At 41.4% G+C, this 16,755-nt stretch overlaps 1 protein-coding gene and 1 long non-coding RNA gene across 2 annotated transcripts in view; one reads left to right on the top strand and one right to left on the bottom strand.

Annotated features, from left to right (window-relative positions):
- Window positions 1–11,938, top strand: part of HSD17B4 (hydroxysteroid 17-beta dehydrogenase 4) — a 167,663-nt gene extending 155,725 nt beyond the window's left edge. The window contains exon 24 of the mRNA XM_075931960.2: window positions 11,785–11,938. Coding sequence (XP_075788075.2) covers window positions 11,785–11,793 — 9 coding nt within the window. The 3' untranslated portion in view covers window positions 11,794–11,938. The remainder of the gene's footprint in view (window positions 1–11,784) is intronic.
- The window catches only part of LOC142829876 (uncharacterized), a 30,960-nt gene that overhangs the window by 2,541 nt on the left and 11,664 nt on the right, over window positions 1–16,755 (bottom strand). Inside the window, exon 2 of the long non-coding RNA XR_016349888.1 lies at window positions 359–459. This is a non-coding gene — a long non-coding RNA (uncharacterized LOC142829876). The remainder of the gene's footprint in view (window positions 1–358; window positions 460–16,755) is intronic.

The raw sequence follows: 16,755 nt of genomic DNA, 5'->3' as shown, positions 1-16,755 counted from the left end.
ATTAACTCATTTGTCTGGATTGTATTTCTATTTTGATCCGTATTTTCCTGGAGTTGAATATTAATAAATCCAATCAGTTGGATTCAAAACCTATTCTTAATAACAGCTGACTTCATTCCAACCTTAAGTATCTCACCCCCCAAAAATAATTTGAAATTGTCAAGTGATTGCTGGCTAAAAACCAAGTTTTCCTTTTTAACAAACTAAGAATTTTGAATTTTTGTCAAAGAAGACTCTGAAACACTCATTAACAAAGCTGTGAAAAGGCACTTTCACTTATCTCGAAGAGGACAGTTTTCAGCAATGATTACTGTGAAAATGAAACTCAGAAATGATTTAATTATGGAAAACCACTTACATCTGGTCCTATTCTGAGATTCAACAAAATATTGTACAGCGATGCAGTTCAAACTCTTCTCACCAAAATCATAGACTGTGGCAGATGCCTCCCCCTATCTTCTGGAACAAAAAAACAAAAACAAAAAACTCAAACCGCTATATATTCAAATTATACTTTAGAAAGCTGAGATTAGATCAGACTATTTAATTAAAATTGCATGCAGTTGAATAAAGTAGCAATATCATCTAAGTACAAGGGACTGAACTCTTGAAACTAATGGTCTGACAGTAAATATTTGTTTGTAGAGAGCCACAGTTGTTATCTTTGAGGAAGCTACAGTATTAAAAAGCTACCTTGTCTTACTATATATATTTTAGAAATGGGCATCCGTCTGAGTTCATTTGTTCAAGAACTCTTCCTAAATGGTAAGAGCTAGGACCAACAAATTTGGTATACAACTTCCTCTAAAACTAAGGTCGGGGTTGGTTGTGCAGGGAATTCGATTGTTTCTCATTATTTATTGTGTATCATAAAATGGAAACGGAGGAGTGTGGCAGAAAGGAGTTATACTGCAAAATGACCACACGGGGTAGCAAGGATCCAGAGATGGGGACCCAGACCGCTATAATCCCATTGGGCCAGTGAGGGATAAGAGGTGGGGCGGGGAGTGACCGCTATCTACTATATATTTCATAGTTTCTTTCTCTATGTGTCTGTCTATCTCAAAGTCCAGGAACATGCATCCATCCCCTGGCTGTGCCTGCTGGAGCTGTAGCAGCCGTGGACAGGTGCCTCTCACCTGGTCCCAAGCTGCTGCAGTGAGAGAGGGTAACCTGCAGATTGAACTCCTCATCCCCAGCCCCAGCCCAGAACAATTATTTAAATGAAGAAAAACAAAGCTTATTTCAGTGAAGGACCTGAGCAATGCCAGATAAATAATCTACTACTTAATATAAGTAATGCATAGGGAATGCCAACTAGCTGTCTGTCCGATTTGGCCAGGCTATCTCTTTCTAGCCACTTACTGCACTGTTGTGAGGAGAAGTTTCCGGAGCCTTTCCAAGCTATAGCACTGTTTTCTTCCCTATGCATCTCTGGTACATTTTCTGGGCACAGAATCTGGCTTCTCCCCTTTCTCACAAATACCACTAACCCCCCAAACTCTCAGTTAAATAGACCTTGTCCTAAAGCTCCCCTTTCTCTGACAGTCCATAGAGTTCACCTGTGTCATGGATGGCAGGCAGGCACAGTATCACTTGCCTTTTATAGGTTGTTACATGCTGAATGGTTTCTCTTTCATGGAGGTCCTCTCCCAGCTTGTGTGGCCTTGCTCTCTGCCCCATGCTTCCTCTTTCTGTTTCATGCTCCCTCTGTATTTTGTGGCTCACTATTTATACCTCCATGGCTTCCTTTGTTCTCTCCTTGGGTGAATGTCCACTGCTTCTACTTTTGCCCCCTTTCTTCAGAAGCGGGTGCAAATAGTTTTTAGCATAGCTTTAGTATGGTTAAAATATTATTGTTAACCTTATATAGTCTTCAGTCTCACTCTCTAATGTGTCCTTGCTACACCACTTGTCAGCAATGGTGAAGCCACGTATTCTTAGGCTAGCAGGAGTGGCGGCCCATGAGCCTACGCAGACTAGGCAGTTGCCTAGGGCACTGCCAGCCCGGGTGCCTGATGATGATGTCACAGGGCGCCGGGGCACCCCGTGATTACGTCACAGCCATTGATGGCCGAGCAGGCAGGGGCGCCGATTGCACCTCTTGCCTACGGCGCCAGCTGCCACAGCTGGCCTCGGGCCACTCCTGGCTAGCAGTGGCCAATATAGGCTAGTGAGCAGGTGTCATGAGTGGCTCTCCATCTCATTGGGCCACAAGATTGTAATAACCAAGATGGTGTCCTGGGACAGGGTAGTTTTGCTAACTGCGCTTGCATACCTAGAATTCGTGGCATGTACTGATTGAGCCGTAGCAGTGTTTTGATTGGATGCAGAGGGAACGCACAGTTCTCATAGTCAATGTTGTGTGCAAAAAGCACACACCTCACTTCATGTGCCCTTGCTTTAAGTGGGCGTCACTTGAGTAATATTTGTAGAAAAACAAACTACATGGACAGAAACCAGCAGAATCTGGCAACCCTGCATGTGGGCAACAGTAAACAAAATATTTCATGGGCTACACATAGAACCCTGATGTGCAACCTGTGGCCAAGGGCCACGTGTGGCCTAACACTGACATAGGCACTCATGATATAGCAATTTTTTATACTACAACTTCATAATGTCTACCACAGTTCATAAGGCAGACAGACAGAGCCCCAGTTCAGGGCCGGCCCGAGCCATTCTTGTGCCCTGGGCAGTGGGCACGTGGCGCATATGCGGCCCCACCCCAGGTGTGTGGCACCGGATTGACGTGTACGAGGCACCATGCCCCCAGTAGCGCAGTGCATGTGCGGTCCTGCCCCCGGGTGGCAACCTACGGGGGGCGCCTGATGCGGTGCCCCTTACCACTTCAATCAGATGCCCCCCATAGGTTGGCCTCCCGAGCAGCTGCCTGGCTAGCCCCCACCTTAATCTGGCCCTGCCCCAGTTTATCCCACTGTTTGACAAAGAATTTCCACTATATTCAGACTTACATTCACACTAATTATTCCTCTTATTCCCCCCCAAACAACTTTATTGCAAATAGCATTTTATAATCCAAAATGAGAGAAGACCACCATCACAGGTTTCCTAGAGACTTCACTAGACTTCCAGTCTAATTAACATGGAAGATTCTCAGATACTATAAGCACTGGTAGCAGTACAAATAGCTAAGCTAGAATACTTCAATTATATTATTTAGCAACAAGGGAAATTAAAAGAAATATTAAGGGGTGACCTCTGTTCATCAAATCCTGTTTTTTCTCTGTCTGGGTATTTTGTTATGAATGCAATTACTTTCCCCGATCTCCAGCACTGTGACAAAATGACTGGTGTAATCCTGATCAGTCATTTCTTAGAAGCTAGAAACAGATCTGTTAATGAGCTTCTTCAAAGTTTGTATTGAATTAAAAATTCAGACAGAATCAAATAGTGACATAATCAGGCAGAGCCATAGAGTGATTGACCATGATTACTTCAGAAAGTTAATGCCATAGCAGAATCACTGTTTGCTGAAACATCACCTGGTCCTTATGTGAAAACACTTATCTTTTTCAGCATTTTACACTATGCTTTTTATTAAACTCATAAAAAATAAGAAAATTTAACTAAAAATTCATGAGTACATACATCTTAAATCGGAATGGTGAAAAATGGAACATTATTTAATCAATTCCATCATTTGATACTATTTAGATTATAAAGTTATTTTTAGTTCTATGTTTTCACCAATAGGTGGTGATAGTTTCTAACAATAGAACTCACCAATTGTTGGTATCTCTTCTTTATAAATTGAAAATGCTGCTACTTTACAGCTGCTTCAGTTCTTTTAATAAGTTTTAATGTAGAAGAGAGATAATTGTATGTGGTTCCCATTACCATAATATATGAACACTTTACAAACTTTAATGTATTTATCCTCACAGCATTTCTATGAGATACAGAAGGATTATCTCCATTTTATAGAAGGGAATGGAGGCACATTGAAGGTTATCTTAAATTAACTACACTAGGCAATTCTCAGAATTCATTCATCTCACATAGGAGTAAAGACCCATATGAACTCTTACACATCATACACAGTGAAATGCAGGGCACCCGCAACTCCCAATTGAAATCAATTCATCTGTAGATGAGCCCTTTTGACAAGTAAGATGTAAGTATAAGATTGAAAAAAATTATATTGACGAGCTATTGTTTCTTCTTTTTGATAGCTTGGATACATCAATGTGAATGTATCACCCTTCTAAAAAACATTTTAAGTTTAAGAAATGCAGGTAAAACTTACCCTAAAGGCTGCAGCATTTTCATCCCTTCCATTCAAGACATCCTTTCTTACCTAGTTAATAACATTCAGCATCCTTTTCCCCCTCTTCCATTAGGGAAAATCTTTTGTAAAATAACTACCCCGTTATTTGCACTATGATAGAAGTAAGTTGTTGCGCTATAAGTGTAAGTGACAATAAAACTACTGTAAGGTATGAATAGCCATCTTCCTCATCCGAATGAAATATACTTGTGCTGGGAGTTCTACCTAATATTTGATCCTCTGTCTTCATTTTGAACAAAACTCCTTCATATTGAGATATACGAAATATCTAACTATAGGTACGTCAGACTACCATCAACTTCTAAGCACCAGAGTATGTTTGAGTTTTATCTGCTCCCCACCCCATTTTTTAAAGCAGAAGCCATGAAAAAAGGGTGGATAGCAAAAATACTTCTTAAACCACTCCTAAGCTAACCGCTGCAAATGTCGCATTCTCATTCTTCACTTGTTTCAAAGGCACTAGGCCGGTACCTCTGAAGGAGTGATGTGACCATTTAACATTGCCCTTTAAAAACATTTCTTTCTTTGGCTAGCAGGAGCTAATGATGCAGCACTTTGATCTGCTGGAGCATTTTTCAGCTTAAAGTCTGCGTTAGTCTATCTTGGATCAGCTGTGAAGCTGGATGCAACCTTTTAAATAATGACCTATTTCCTTGATGCATTTTGACACTCTTTTCCTCTAATCATGATAAGGAGAAAAGTCTAAGAAATACATAACTGCTTTTAAAGTCATTGAAAGTGCATTCCTTCCAAAGATCTGGAACAAGCATCTTAATTTCACATGTGTTTACATCTGATTTTGGCAGCCAAAATTTACATTTAAATGAAAAAGCATTGGGATCATATTCTTAAAACATACTTTAATAAGGTTATGATGCACATGAATGGTGGCAAGAATGATCTTTATTTTCTGGCACAATCATATCACAGAGAAGGTTGTGTTTTATAATTCTGACCTGTCATGATGTTAATAGCCACTGGTTCCTGCAGCTACTGTTGCATACATTTAATTAACTGAGGAAACTAAGCAAATAGAAACAGTCAAAAGTAGTTTAAAATATTATACAGTTACTATTGTATTTGCTATAATCACTTTTATTCAGACAACTACCATTTCCATATATAACCATATCAGAATCAGGGGAAAAAACAAAGTTACGTTCTGCCATCTGTCTTTTTAAGGTAGGTACAAAGCATTTCATGAACAATAGTAACAATAAATGTATCAGACACGGATTTTTTTTTTAAGTTTGAGACCTTTTTATTTCAGTCTATAGCTTTGAAACTTTTGTGTGGCAGCCTTTTCAAACTCAACCGAGGGATTTTTTTTCTAATAAACGACTTCATTCAAATCCTGAAGGAAGCTGAATAATTTCAGAATGCAGTGCAATTATTTTCCATGTCCCTGCCTCATTTCAGTTGAATATTTTAGAAGCCACTAGGATCGGCATATTCCTTTGTCATGTTAATCTTGGTTATGAATCTGATTTGCATATAGGTTTGGATTGTCAGCTTGTCCGTAAGCACTTTATATAAAGGAATGTAAATACATTAATAAAGGAGAAAACCAAAATCAGAAAAAATGCATTCTTTTCAGTGACAGGATAATATTTTATAACCAGATTAGTGTTTTTAATCCCAGTGGAAATCAGAAGTGAGGCAAAATAAAGTTGCTAGCCACCATCATGCCAAACAAGGCAATGTAAGCCTCTCTGCTCAGCAAGCTTTCCTTCCTCCTTCAGTTGTATTAAATTCTTTGGGTCTATGGATAGTGTAATTAATTCAAATAAGAAAAAAATGCAGTATTTTACACACACGGTCACTTCGCTTTTTCAAATGTAATTCTCTTCTACAAATGCAATGAGAAACTGAGAGAAAGCCCTGAACCATGATGGCCTCATCTGATGACGACTGCATTGCAATGAAGGGTGACTTCTAATGGCATTTGGTGAGGTCATAGGCCTGTTAGAACATCAAGTACCCAATATTTGCTTTGTGCTTCCACTGATGTCAAACATTTCAGGGTCCAATGCAAATCTGCCCCTTGTTTTAAAACACTTCATGAACCTGGCCCCATCTACCTCATGGAATTCACCTGTCTCTGATCCTCCATCAGAGAGAGGTCTGCATTGTACTCTTCTCTCTCCCTTCTCCTTAACATTTTTGTAATCAACCTACTGTTCTCTGTAGCACCTGACTGAAGAGCCTTCCACTATCTCTCCATGACATCAACAAAGGTTTTACATCTAATCTGAAGAAGATACATATTTTCTTCCCCATGTCTACTTCTTAATATCTCACTCCTAATGTTATCACACTCTCATGGAGCAGCTCTGCAGTTACAAAGGTTTTTGCTCTCATCTACCTCCCTGAATGATAGAAGTCCTTTACCAACAACTTTGTTAGCAAAATGCTGCACTACCTGTTGGAGTAAAAACACTCCTCCAGCAACAATCCCACAATACCCTGTGCTGATGACAGCATCCACTCAGGACACAGTTTTATCCACATCAAGGATAACTGTGACTGGAAGCTTGTCCTCCATAAAATCCACAGTGTTTTGAAAATGCCTCGTTTGTGTGTGTGGGAGCCTGATTGTGAACCTGCCTATTAACTTCTTATCTCTGAGCAGAGAGGTATGGCTCAGTGCAAAGTTAAAGCTGCATTTAGACCTTGTGTGCTTGCCTTGACCAAGACAAGAAGTTCTGGATTTTCTTGGCCTATAGGGGAAAAGGGCAGTGCAAGCCCCCATGAGACAATCACAGGAACAAAGCTGTCTGTATAAACATTACAGAGGAAGGGTGTAAGAGTTGTGATATGATAGGGTCTAGAAGCAATGCTGGGCAAAGATGGAGGCACTCCGGGACTCATTACAGAAGATGGAGGCTGATAGCAAATCTGGCTACTCCACAGACCTGCTGATTCTATGGTGAGTTCCATAACATACTTGATGGGGACACCCACTGATGTGACAGTGGGCTCACTGCAAGACCCAGAGGATGGAAGCAAAGAAACTGGCATTGCACAGCAACAATGAGCTTGTTAAGGAGAGGGATATAAGCCATGGACAGTCAGGAGCTTTTCAATACTGGATTGAGCCAATCAAGACCCAGAGACAAGACTCCTGAGGAAGGGGAAAGACGCTCAGGTAGTCATATTACTGTCTTATTTTTGGCTACGTCTACACTGGCCCCAAATTCCGGAAAAGGGATGCAAAGCAGGTAAGTTAGAATAGGGAAATCTGCGGGAGATTTAAATATCCCCCGTGGGATTTAAATAAACATGGCCGCCGCTTTTTTCCTGGCCAGTGTAGACGTAGCCGATGTGTTTATCTCTATAGTGCTTAAAACTGTCTCCCCACCCCTTTTCAAAGGGGATTCATGTGTGATCAGAGAACAAATAAATTGACTTTCAAAATAGCTAGTTTATTTTAAAAGTAAGAACTGCCAATAAACAGACTGAGTTCATGTAGCAGCCATGATACTTTGGCATCCAGAAAGACTTCCTGCTATCACACAACAGTAACGCATTAGTAAGTCAATCCATTTCAAAGAAACAAAGATACAGTAATTCCTCACATAACATGTGCTTGCTTAACATGTTTTTGTGATAGCACGATTTTTTTGGGAACGTTTTTTGAATTACACGACCGTCCCCGGAATAACACGATTTCCCCAGCCAGCCTGTTGCCAGTGGCTGCATGGGGCTTCCCCCATCTCCCTGCAAAGCGGAGGAGGGTTCACCGCTCGCCGCGCCATTCCCTGCTGACTCCCTCTCACCGGACGCCTTTCCCCCTCTCCTCCGCCCCCGCTTGCAGGCCGGCTGCTGGGATTCCCCAGCCAGCCCATCACTGGCGGCTGTGTAGGGCTTCTCCCGCCTCCCTGCAAAGTGGCTGAGGGTACATCGCTCTCCGTGCTGGTCCCCAGCAACCCTCCCTAGCTGGACGCAGTGCATGTCCCGGCAGACCCGTCACACGGGCATACTCCCAAACCAATCTCCCTTCCCTCTCCTCCCGTTCCTTTCCCTTCCCCAGAGTCAAACACCTTCCCTCCCTGCTGTAACCCAGTCCCCTTTCTCCCCCAACCTTATGTCCTGGTCCCGACAGACACCACCACTTGAAACGCAACCCCCACCTTTCCCAATATTTTCATTGGGGAAAACTGACCCTGCATAACACGTTTTCACTTAACACGATCATTTTCTGAAACATATCTATAGTGTTAAAGGAGGAATTACTGTATTGACAGTAATACCTGAGTATAAAAATAAAAGTGCACAAGAAATTTAAGTGCTCGAAATGTAGCCGTGTTAGTCTGGTGTAACTGAAACAAAATACAGGACTATGTAGCACTTTAAAGACTAACAAGATGGTTTATTAGGTGATGAGCTTTCGTGGGCCAGACCCACTTCCTCAGATCAAATAGTGGAAGGAAATTGGCACAACCATATATACCGGCGTACAAGACGACCTCTGATGTTAAAAAACATCCCCCAAAAATCGGGGGTCGTCTTGTACGCCGGGTATACATCCCAGGCGCGCCTGGGATGCCCCGCCGCCGGAGCCCCTCCGCGGCTTTGAAAGCCTCAGGGGAAGCCAGCAGCGGGGCATCCCAGGCGCGCCTGGGCTGCCCCCCCGCCGGAGCCCCTCCGCAGCTTTGAAAGCCTCCATCTCCATCTCCAGCAGACCAGGGACACCGGGAGCAAAGGAGGCGGAGGGGCGCTGGGGTATAAGATGAAACCCTATCTTTTAATTAAAAAGATAGGGGGTCGTCTTATACGCCCAGTCGCCCTATACGCCGGGGTAGCAAAGGATACAATCAAAAAAATGAACACATACGAAAAGGACAAATTGAATTTCAGAACAGAAGGGGGATGCACCCTGTTTGAAGCACTTTTTAACACCAGACTTGAAAGAGAATCCTCTGAACTGTCATTCATGCTTAAATTCGACACTTTATGCCTAGGTCTAAATAAAGACATTAATTATCTTACCCATTACAAAGATAGCTTTCCCAATTATCACCTCTAATAGCATTAGATCACCGACATTTACCTCCCCCTCTCATCCCCCTTCTGTTCTGAAATTTGATTTGTCCTTTCCATGTGTTCATTTTTTTGATTATATCCTTTGGTATATATGGTTGTGCCAATTTTTTTCCACTATTTCATCTGAGGAAGTGGGTCTGGCCCACGAAAGCTCATCACCTAATAAACCATCTTGTTAGTCTTTTAAGTGCTACTTAGTCCTGTTTTTTGTTTCAAGAAATTTAAGATATTTCTTGCAAGCAACCCAGGGACTGGCTAGTTAAAATATTTGAGTTTTCAGAATAAAGTTTTAAAGTAAACATATAATGTAAACATTACAAGACACAGTGCTGTAACTGTCATGTCCAGTTGTCCAAAACAATCCTATTCATTGCTGTGCATGTATAGTTAAGATAGAGGTAACTAACATTTGCTCAGCAGGTTCATTTTTCTGGACTTGTGCTAGGTAGCAATGACAAACCTTTATTTGTGATTTTTTTTTCAATTGTAGTCCCTCTTGATAAATATCTTTTAGAAGACTCTTTTTGTTCCCTCCCCAGACATTTCTAGAAAGTGTAGTGAGTTTTTTCTCTCCACTATACAAGATATTCCCACTCTGCCATGAGCTCCACTGGCGCTATTACTGTGAACAGTCCTGCAGCATTTGGATCAGAGAGACTCCATCCTCGGCCTGCTTGGAGCTGTTCTAGCTGAGCCTTTTTCACACTCGAGCCGTTATCAGCCATGATCATCACCACTGCCTGTAATAATTCTAACGATATTTACTGCACTGTTGCTACTCACCTACACACCCACTAGCCCCCGACGGCTCTAGAAATTCAGCAGCACCCCATGCTCAGCAGATATAAGAGGCAAGGGGAGGCAATGCTTTCCCAAGGTCATAGTGCTCAACCTCTTCCTTTTCTTATTCTGATAGTTCCAGAATAAGGATAGGAACTAGGCTATTGGTGTTTGGTAATTCTTCCCCTGAAGTGTGTCTGTTAACTTAAAAGTGAAAAACCTTCCAGCTTGCCAGGCCTATTGGTATAACATTGAACCTGTGAAAGAGCCACTAAGTAATAATGGAATGATTTAACAGGTGTGTGCCAACCCTGAATTTACTGACAAAAACAGTTGTGCATCACTGTGTCTACAGGGCCTTAGTTTAAAATTTACTTTAAATATTTCATTAGTTTGTTGCTGAAGATTATGAAATCACATCTCTAAAAAATTCTTGCATAGCTATTTAGATCCACAATCTGAATATTCAGCTTTATCCTTAAATGCTTGGATCTTCAGAAAAATAGATTTTAAATAAATTCTTCAAAAGACCACCCTTCCTAAAATACACATTTAATTTTAATTACTGTAGTACAAAAACTTGCTTCCAAAGTTTTCCTGTCTTTTCTATATATCTCTATTTTCCTTTCAACCCCTGCTGGACAAATTATTTTCCTTTTTACTTCTGACTATTTGATGAACTAGTTTTAGGAGAACCCTCTACCAAAATCAGTATGTTACAAGATATAAAATCCTTTGTGATGACTAAACTCTTTGGAAACATATCTTCAAAATAAACATATAGTGAAATTTCATAAACATGTCTTATGAAAATAACACAAAATAAGTGAGCGTTCCTTTTTTCTAAAAGCAACAAACTTTGTTATGAACACACTAAACCACTAGGATTAATTTAAAATAATGTCTTTGTTTCAGTGAGTTTAAATCTGGAATGATTACTTTATGAAGGTTTAAGAGTATATTTAAAATATAAAATCAGCTTAAAAATACCGAGAAAGACAATATAAAACGGAGGAGAGCTGCATCATGTATTCCATAATATTTAATGTTGTATTCAGCAGGACAGTGGACTTACCATTACTACAAAGTTTTTGCAAATAACTCTCTGACAAACTTCAGGGATTATTAAAAACAAAAAACAAAAAAAACCCCAACAATCTGTGACTGACATTTTTTATTCCCAAATGTAGTGCTTTTAATCAGGTACCTTCTGCATATCTAGTCTCCACTATCTGGCATGAAGTGGATAACGTGCTCCGTTTTCTGTAGAAAGAGATTTTAGAATGTTTCTTTTTAAATGTTATTTACTACATCAGGGATTTGGCTGGTAGGGGTGAGCAGAGAGAAGAGGGAGATGGTGGGGTAGGGGAAGGAGCTGGTAGAACATGGAAAGGGCCATAGGCTGGGGAGCTTGCCTCTCCAAGCAACAGCTTCAGGACCTCCATGCTATTCGCTGGGTCTGGAGCAGTGGCGTGATCTGCAGAGAATAGTTGTGAAATGACAGTATTTTAAAGGAGACCAGTGACTTTGTAAAAAAGATCAGATGGTTAACTCTATACATACTTTTAGAAAGATCTTAATGGGAAGAAATTAGAAAGTTTTGAGACTTATGTGTTCATTTTTCTTCCCATCTCTCTCTCTAACAGTGCCCTTAACTGGGAGATCCTGGAGAGCACCCCCCCCCCACCAATACCTGCTGAAAGATAGACCTTCATGAGGAGAATATAGACATGAGCTTCTCCACTCCTCAGAGACTACTGACCTGGAGAAAGAACATATGCTGGAAACAAGGTCGAGTGACCAGGATTGGAAGGACTGCATGTTGGAGGAAAAGCAGAAGGTCTAGGATGTTGGACATTATGTAGCTCCTCAAGTAATACAAACAGATGTTGCACAGTATTATGGAGTAAAGCACCCCAAACCTCCTCCTGCCAGCCTTTACGCAGGAATATACAGCATCCCCTTTCCCCATCAAGATGTAAGTATAGTCTTTGGTCTCATCCTTACCACCCTATGCCAGTGAAAAACAAGGAGAACTGCAATGAGTAAGCCTTAATCTATGATTTATGCAGGATCAGTCAGCAAGTATGTTGCAGTTTGCTCTTTAAATAGGTAAGGTTTAATAAATGCTGTTAAGTCTTACTTTGTTGTTCATTTTTTCATTACTGCTCTGTAAAATTGTTTAAAAAACCAAGATATATTTATGGGGTCTAACAACACAAATGTGGCTGTCCAAATCATCACACCTTTCACCAAATTCACAAAAGGGGCTAAAATCCATATTCAGGTCAAGTTCCCCAAAAAATGCACAAATGCAAGACACTGCACTACTATGCCATAATGCTCAAGTAGTCCCTTTAAGCCTTTTGTATCTCCTTGATGGGCTCCTGTAATTGCCTTTGTGTCTGGCTGTTTGACAGTAGCAGATAATCTGATCACTGCACCCCTTAACTTTGCCAAGAATATTTTCTTCTTTGCTTCAGAAATATTATGAAAACTCAAAATGTAGCACTAGCAACAGGAATATTTACCTTGTTGAGATCCAGCTTAGTCTAAAAGCATTGCCTGTGTCCTTTCAATCTCTTAGATGCACACTCAGTCATCCTGCACTTTCTCATACTGTAGTCATATCTTACCGTGTTGGTGGTGATTATTGTACAGTTTCATGAAGGCTCAGTCTCCCAGAATCTTTATTAGCATTTGAAGGCCATCAGTGTGGAAATGCCATATTAGGAAAAATGTTCCTTGGTGTCTCTTTCAGAGTAGTCCAATATCCCTAAGAGGTAACCATCACGTTGCTCTGAGCAACTAATGTAAATTTCAGTGAAACATTCTTGGTGATCCACGATTACATGCCTAATTAAGGAGAAGTCAGGGTTGCTGGAACAATTTAGGCTCTACCTCAACATAAAAGTTAAATAAAAATATAATGAAATACATTCTTATTATTACAAAATACACACTGAAGTATGAAGACCTTGCACAGAATGTGACTGGCCACTTACACAACTCTGTTAAAAACACTTAGAAATGTTAAAATCTCGGGAAGCAGAGTACAGGCAATGTCAACTGTTTAAAAAACAGAAGGATAGATGTTATTAGAAATGGAAAACTTTTAAAAACATCTGCAGTGGAATTTAGTGTGGTATTTTAAGATGCATCCAAACTACAACCATGCAGCATTAAATGAGCTGCTCAAAATTAGGTTAGGTAATTTAGGGTATGTCTACATAGCAGCATTATTTTGGAATAACTGATGTTATTCCGAAATAACATATTCTGCATCTACACAGCAAGCCATTATTTCGAAATAATGTTGAGCTGGAGGACTTCTTACACCAACTCATGGTAATCCTCATTTCACAAGGAGAAAGGGAAGTCAAAGGAAGTATTCTTCCTTTGACTTCCTGCTGTGTAGACAGAGCCAAGAGCTGAATTAAGCCATTTTCAGTTAAGCTACACAATTGACGTAGCTGAAGTTGCATAGCTTAATTGGACTTTAGCTCTGCTGTGTAGATGCACCCTTAAGAAAGCCACACCTCTTTACTTTTTGGATACTCCATTATGTTTCTTAAACATTCAGCTTCTCATGGCATAAAATATCACAGATAGGGAAGCTATTAGCAGAGGAAAATCCCCAATAAATCCTGGAGAGCCAGTGGGATCACTTTATTCAAAGCATAGTGGTCATTAAAATAGTTTGGTTCCATACCACATCTTGTTCAGCATCTCCAGCTTGCAGTTGAAGAAAGCTGTCATTTCAGAAAACTGTCACTCCCAGTAGACCCACCACCCTGTGCTCCCCAGGTGAATGCCCTATTCCCTAAGCCACTGCAGAACCCATGCCACCTCCCTGCCTTAAGGACATCTCTTATCCTGCTTTCCATGTGTAGGAGCTAGCTCCATTCCTGGGGTAAGTGGTGTTGGCTGCCCTGCCATTGTCTGGGTGGGCGGTGGAAGGGGAATCTTTATTAGCATTTGAAGACCATCCGTGTGGAAATGCTAGTCTAGGAAAACTGTTCCTTTGTGTCTCTTTCAGACTAGTCCAATATTCCTAAGAGGCAACCATCACGTCCCTCTGACCAACTAATGTTAATTTCAGTGAAACATTCTTGGTGATCCACCATTACATGCCTAACTAAGGAGAATTCAGGGTAGCTGGAACAAATTAGGCTCTACCTCAACATAAAAGTTAAATAAAAATATAATGAAATACATTCTTATTATTACAAAGTACACATTGAAGGATGAAGACCTTGCACAGAATGTGACTAGCCACTTGCACAACTCTGTCAAAAACACTTAGAAATGTTAAAATCAGAATATCAGACATGATTATGACTGGTCACTTTACTTCTCTATCATTTACAACAGAACAAACATTCCCAATACATTTCTACCGTTAACACTCATTTATTACATAAAACTAAACACTTTTCTATGAGCACCCTATGGCTTTAATCAGCTTTAATCTGCAAGTGGACACTGACTGGATCAGCTGCTATATTTAAAGCTGTCACAGCTGCCGCTGGTGGAAATCATTACATTTTCATGTATGCTGGCATCTCACTAGACTCATTCCGAACGTTCTATAGTTGGAAATAGTTCTATAGTTGTTGAGTGGCATTATCCCGGGCCCCCCTACCTCATCCTCCCAGAGCCTGGGCTAGGCCTCAGGGCCTGCGTTTGCAGTGGACTAGGCCTCAGGGCCGAACAGTGCGGTGTGGGGCACCCCGCGACACTGATACACAGAATAGTTCTGAAACTACAGTATTTTAAAAGGAGACCAGGAACTTAGTGCAAAAAGGGATCAGGTGGTTAACATATTGTTTATTCATCCTTGGGCTTACCTGAAATGTCACTCAGTCTTACCAGGAGCTAAGACTGAAGTCAAAACTGAATTACAGTAGATTCTGCTTAATAGCAGTCTGGATATTGACAACTTCCACTTAGCAGACTGAAATTATCAGGAGACTGGGTTGTAGGCAGGCTGACCAGTCAGAGCAGGAGACTTGCCTAGTGGTTAGAGCACAAGTCTAAATGCCAGAGGCAAGGGCTGAACCAAAATCAAAGATCAGAGTCAAGGCTCAGAACTGGATTACCTTGTGTCAAGCAAGGCAGACGTAAGACTGGTTCCAGGCTGGAGTGAGATTAGGTCAGGACTGGAATAAGACTGGGTGCAAGGCAGTCTAGGCCAGGGTGGGCAGTAATTTTAGAGGGGGGGGCCACTTCACCAATTTTTGAAGTGGCTCCAGGCTGCCCTGGAAGGGGTGGGGCCTTGGGCAGAGGGGCGGGGCCAGGACACTTATGTGCTTACCCGCCCACATACGCTGATTGGCCTGGGGGTGGGAACTGCCAGCCATTTGGAACAGCTGGCAGTTCTCTCTAGGCACCTGTACCCTTGGCAGTGGGAGGAGACTTCACTTGCCCCCCCTTCCCCCAGGCCCATCAGGGGTTGGGGGCAGTGGGAGTGTGCAAAGTCTCTTGTATGCTGCTCTTGCCCTGCAAGGGGTACATGGCACTTAGCGCAAATCACCAGCTGAATAGCTGGTTGTTTGCTTTAAGCACTGCATGTCCCTGGTGGGGGAGGAGACTTGGCACACTCCCCTGTCCCCAGGCCCTGATTGGCCTGAGGGCAGGAGAGCTGCAGGGCATCTGTGGTCTGGATCAACCTGCTTGGGAGGGCCAGATCCCCTTTTGCCCACCTCAGTCTAGGCTACAGTAGAGATAGGAGTGGGGAGAGCACCAGAAGACAGATTCCACAGGCACGTGCAGTGAGCAGCCCATGCTTTTGTTTATTTTTCTTATTTTTCTCTCTTTTTGGCAAACAGATTTGACTGAATAAACTCAGCCACCACACTCTATAATTCCTCAGTATTTAGCCCTGCCCTGTGTTCTTCAGGTAATGTAACAATGCCTTTTTAATAAATATTCCATTTCCTCAGGATTTTTACTGAATAACATAACATCACTTTTTTTAACCTTAAGATGTTTGATTTTCTCAGAAAGCTGTCTCCTTTCTTCAAAGCCTTCATACACACATAAAAGGTTTTCTTCCTCCTTACAGAGAGCACTTCTTTGTGTCTATTTAGTCGAAAAAAAATTGTTTAAGCCACAATGGCCAGTTAGTATTCTAAAGAAAAGCACAACATTAGTCCTCTTCAGGCCTTGCGGTATGGCATTATCCTCAACTCTATGGCAAAATTAAAGAAAAAGAATCTTCCTCCCCTTTTTCCATTAATCCCTTTTTTTGCCATTGCACTTTTACATTTTTCTGTACTAGACTTTTGAATTCCTGTCTCTTGCAGGGTATTTCTTTAGCAACCCTTATGTCTTTTTTCTAAAAATAGCTGCTTTGTCCACCATTCCATTCCTTGTTGTCCCAATATGCACTGGGATCCAAGCTAATGCTACATGTATCCACATCTGTGTTCGCTGTTCTTAGAAATATAATTTCACTGATTAAATTACTTCTGCATTCTGAGAGATCCTTTCTTATCACCATAAGACCTGAGATTGAATCTGGAAAAAATGACTACTGCTGCTGGGCACACATCCCAGATCCAATTTAATGCTAGTGTTATTGCTACTAGTTCGGCTGTCATGACAGCTACATA

The sequence above is a fragment of the Pelodiscus sinensis genome, chromosome 6, assembly GCF_052426305.1.
Source record: "Pelodiscus sinensis isolate ZL-2025 chromosome 6, ASM5242630v1, whole genome shotgun sequence".
Taxonomy (NCBI): domain Eukaryota; kingdom Metazoa; phylum Chordata; order Testudines; family Trionychidae; genus Pelodiscus; species Pelodiscus sinensis.
Note: the sequence above shows the minus strand (reverse complement) of the source record. Positions and strands in the feature narration are given on the sequence as shown.